We start from the raw sequence: 2,200 nt of genomic DNA, 5'->3' as shown, positions 1-2,200 counted from the left end.
GATAACCATGGATAACCATAGATAACCATAGATAACCATGGATAACCATAGATAACCATAGATAACCATAGATAACCATGGATAACCATAGATAACCATGAATAACCATAGATAACCATGGATAACCATGGATAACCGTGGATAACCATAGATAACCGTGGATAACCATGGATAACCATAGATAACCATAGATAACCATGGATAACCATGGATAACCATAGATAACCGTGGATAACCATGGATAACCATAGATAACCATAGATAACCATGGATAACCATGGATAACCATAGATAACCATGGATAACCATGGATAACCATAGATAACCGTGGATAACCATGGATAACCATGGATAACCATAGATAACAATGGATAACCATAGATAACCGTGGATAACCATGGATAACCATAGATAACCATAGATAACCATAGATAACCATGGATAACCATAGATAACCATGGATGACCATGGATAACCATGAATAACCATAGATAACCATGGATAACCATGGATAACCATGGATAACCATGAATAACCATAGATAACCATGGATAACCATGGATAACCATGGATAACCATGGATAACCATGGATAACCATAGATAACCATGGATAACCATGGATAACCGTGGATAACCATAGATAACCATGGATAACCATGGATAACTGCATTAATATGATATAAAAAAGAAGCAAAGATACGTACGAACTACACTTCTGCATGCTCATTCAATAACCATGATATCTATCATAACCGGTTATTTATAATTTTTAAGCACATTAAAGCCCCCTATATATTGCCAGGTCACTACATGCAATTGCGGGTAATTACTTAGAAAAAAGATGAAGAGATTCAGAAATTGAAATTAATAGAAACACAGCTCAGAGAATCACTTGAAGAAAAGGAAAAAGTATGATAATATTATAATATAAAATGCATTTAGTGCCAGTAATTCTCTAGCAATTGGCCGAGACAACAAAAACAGTTGATGAGTTAAGTTCTGAATTAGCTTTAAAAGTTGACGAATTGTGTCAAGAAACTTTAAAAAATGAAGAATTAGTTTTTGTTGTGGCAGAGCAAAAAGGAAAACTTGAAGAAATGGAGAAATATAAAACACAAGTGAAGCAAATGGAAGATTTAGTTGAAAGAATTAAACTAAAAGAAACAGAGGTTTGTTTACATCAGTTCACTTTCATGAGGTTGTATTCTGATGGGGTGGCCAATATCACTAAATAGGTTTCAGTAATGTATGAAGTTAGATCCACCATAATAATGGATTATGTATAGGTTATACACCGAGGTAGAGGTTTCTATGGTATTTATTAACCGAGCGACGCAGTCGCGAGGTTAATAAATTCCATAGAAACCGATACCGAGGTGTATAACCAAATTCTACCATGACACTTGAAAAACAACTACCAGCTGCTGATAATAAGACCACAGTTGACATACATACAACATATCTAACAGGCTAGGCCAGTAAAGAATCAACCAAACTTGACAAATGGACTAATAAGAGCATAAGCGTAGAGCACCAAACTGCCAATCAATTAATTATTTAACGAGATAGGTTTATATTTTTACGAGCTAGGTTAATATGAAAAATAATTGACCTCCAATACTGCAATCTGATTGGTCAATCGCAAGGTGGCATGGTAGAAAGCTGTTTATAGCTATTAGCTCTAAACCATCATATATGCTATTAGGGATACTTTGTTTTGTTTTTTGTTTACTTTTGATGGTATGCTGCAGCTATGCTACATTTTCCTGTATAAACACAAGACTACTCTAGTTGGTAAACAGCACAGTATGTAAATAACATGATTTTTATTGCTTCACAATACTAAGTTGGCTGTAGACCACAACTTATTTACAGTAATATGCATGCATGAGTATGTTCTATTTAACATGCCTTTAAAACACTAAATTAAAAAATGAATGGCTACAATATAGTAATAGGTGTACATGCCTCATTTTATAGAATGCTGTTTACAAACAAGACTTTGAAACTGAAAGAAACGACAGACAAAGGATACATATTGAATATGAAGAACTAAAGCTGAAATTTGAAGAACTTAAATCAAGCCATGAACAATTGACTGAATTGAAGTCTAAGCAACAATCAGTAATAGATTCTTGCATGCATGCATAAAATTTGCTGTGTGTGTGTGTTTTAGTGTGCTTACTGACAATTACATGT

At 34.0% G+C, this 2,200-nt stretch overlaps 1 protein-coding gene across 1 annotated transcript; it reads left to right on the top strand.

Moving 5' to 3' along the window:
* Window positions 1–835: 835 nt before the first annotated feature.
* LOC105315833 (optineurin-like) lies at window positions 836–2,125 on the top strand (the record flags this gene model as incomplete). Its single annotated transcript, XM_011410593.1, has 3 exons — window positions 836–910; window positions 961–1,170; window positions 1,982–2,125. Coding segments are annotated over 3 exons (429 nt in total), but the record flags the coding sequence as incomplete, so codon positions are not given.
* Window positions 2,126–2,200: the final 75 nt, after the last annotated feature.

The sequence above is a fragment of the Amphimedon queenslandica genome, unplaced genomic scaffold, assembly GCF_000090795.2.
Source record: "Amphimedon queenslandica unplaced genomic scaffold, v1.1 AMPQUscaffold_7734_Cont20317, whole genome shotgun sequence".
NCBI classification, from domain to species: domain Eukaryota; kingdom Metazoa; phylum Porifera; class Demospongiae; order Haplosclerida; family Niphatidae; genus Amphimedon; species Amphimedon queenslandica.
Note: the sequence above shows the minus strand (reverse complement) of the source record. Positions and strands in the feature narration are given on the sequence as shown.